The sequence below is a fragment of the Hippocampus comes genome, unplaced genomic scaffold (assembly GCF_001891065.2).
Source record: "Hippocampus comes isolate QL1 unplaced genomic scaffold, H_comes_QL1_v1.1 C16700740, whole genome shotgun sequence".
In the NCBI taxonomy this organism is placed as follows: domain Eukaryota; kingdom Metazoa; phylum Chordata; class Actinopteri; order Syngnathiformes; family Syngnathidae; genus Hippocampus; species Hippocampus comes.
Window position 1 is genome coordinate 1 of NW_017836987.1, and position 713 is coordinate 713.

Sequence of the window (713 nt, forward strand, 5' to 3'; positions counted from 1 at the left end):
GCTCCCATTGATGATGAGGACGACAAGATTGTTGGTGGATACGAGTGCAGAAAGAACTCTGTACCCTACCAGGTGTCTCTGAACTCTGGCTACCACTTCTGCGGAGGTTCCCTGATCTCCAGCACCTGGGTGGTGTCTGCTGCTCACTGCTACAAGTCGTAAGTCGTAACACAGCTGACATGAAACTTCTGCGGGACTTTGAACTTGGCATCACCGTCATGTGCGTTTCTGTGCAGCCGCATCCAGGTGCGTCTCGGTGAGCACAACATCGCCGTCAACGAGGGCACGGAGCAGTTCATCACCTCCAGTCGGGTCATCAGACATCCCAGATACAGCAGCCGCAACCTGGACAACGACATCATGCTCATCAAGCTGAGCAAGCCCGCCACCCTGAACAGCTACGTGCGCACCGTGTCCCTGCCCTCCAGCTGTGCCGGCTCAGGCACCCGCTGTCTGATCTCTGGATGGGGCAACATGAGCGGCTCTGGAAGTCAGTTAAAAAAAGAAAAACCCTCAAGGGGATCCACTTATTCCATGTATCAGCACTCACGTGTGTCCTTTCCTCCTCTTCAGACAACTACCCTGACCGTCTGAGGTGCCTGGACGCCCCCATCTTGAGCGACAGCAGCTGCAGGAACTCCTACCCTGGACAGATCACCTCCAACATGTTCTGCGCCGGATTCCTGGAGGGAGGCAAAGACTCTTGCCAGGTA

General features: G+C 55.5%; 1 protein-coding gene across 1 annotated transcript; it reads left to right on the forward strand.

Annotated features, from left to right (window-relative positions):
- Positions 1 to 6: 6 nt before the first annotated feature.
- LOC109508923 (trypsin-3-like) lies at positions 7 to 707 on the forward strand (the record flags this gene model as incomplete). Its single annotated transcript, XM_019858849.1, has 3 exons — positions 7 to 158; positions 237 to 490; positions 574 to 707. Coding segments are annotated over 3 exons (540 nt in total), but the record flags the coding sequence as incomplete, so codon positions are not given.
- Positions 708 to 713: the final 6 nt, after the last annotated feature.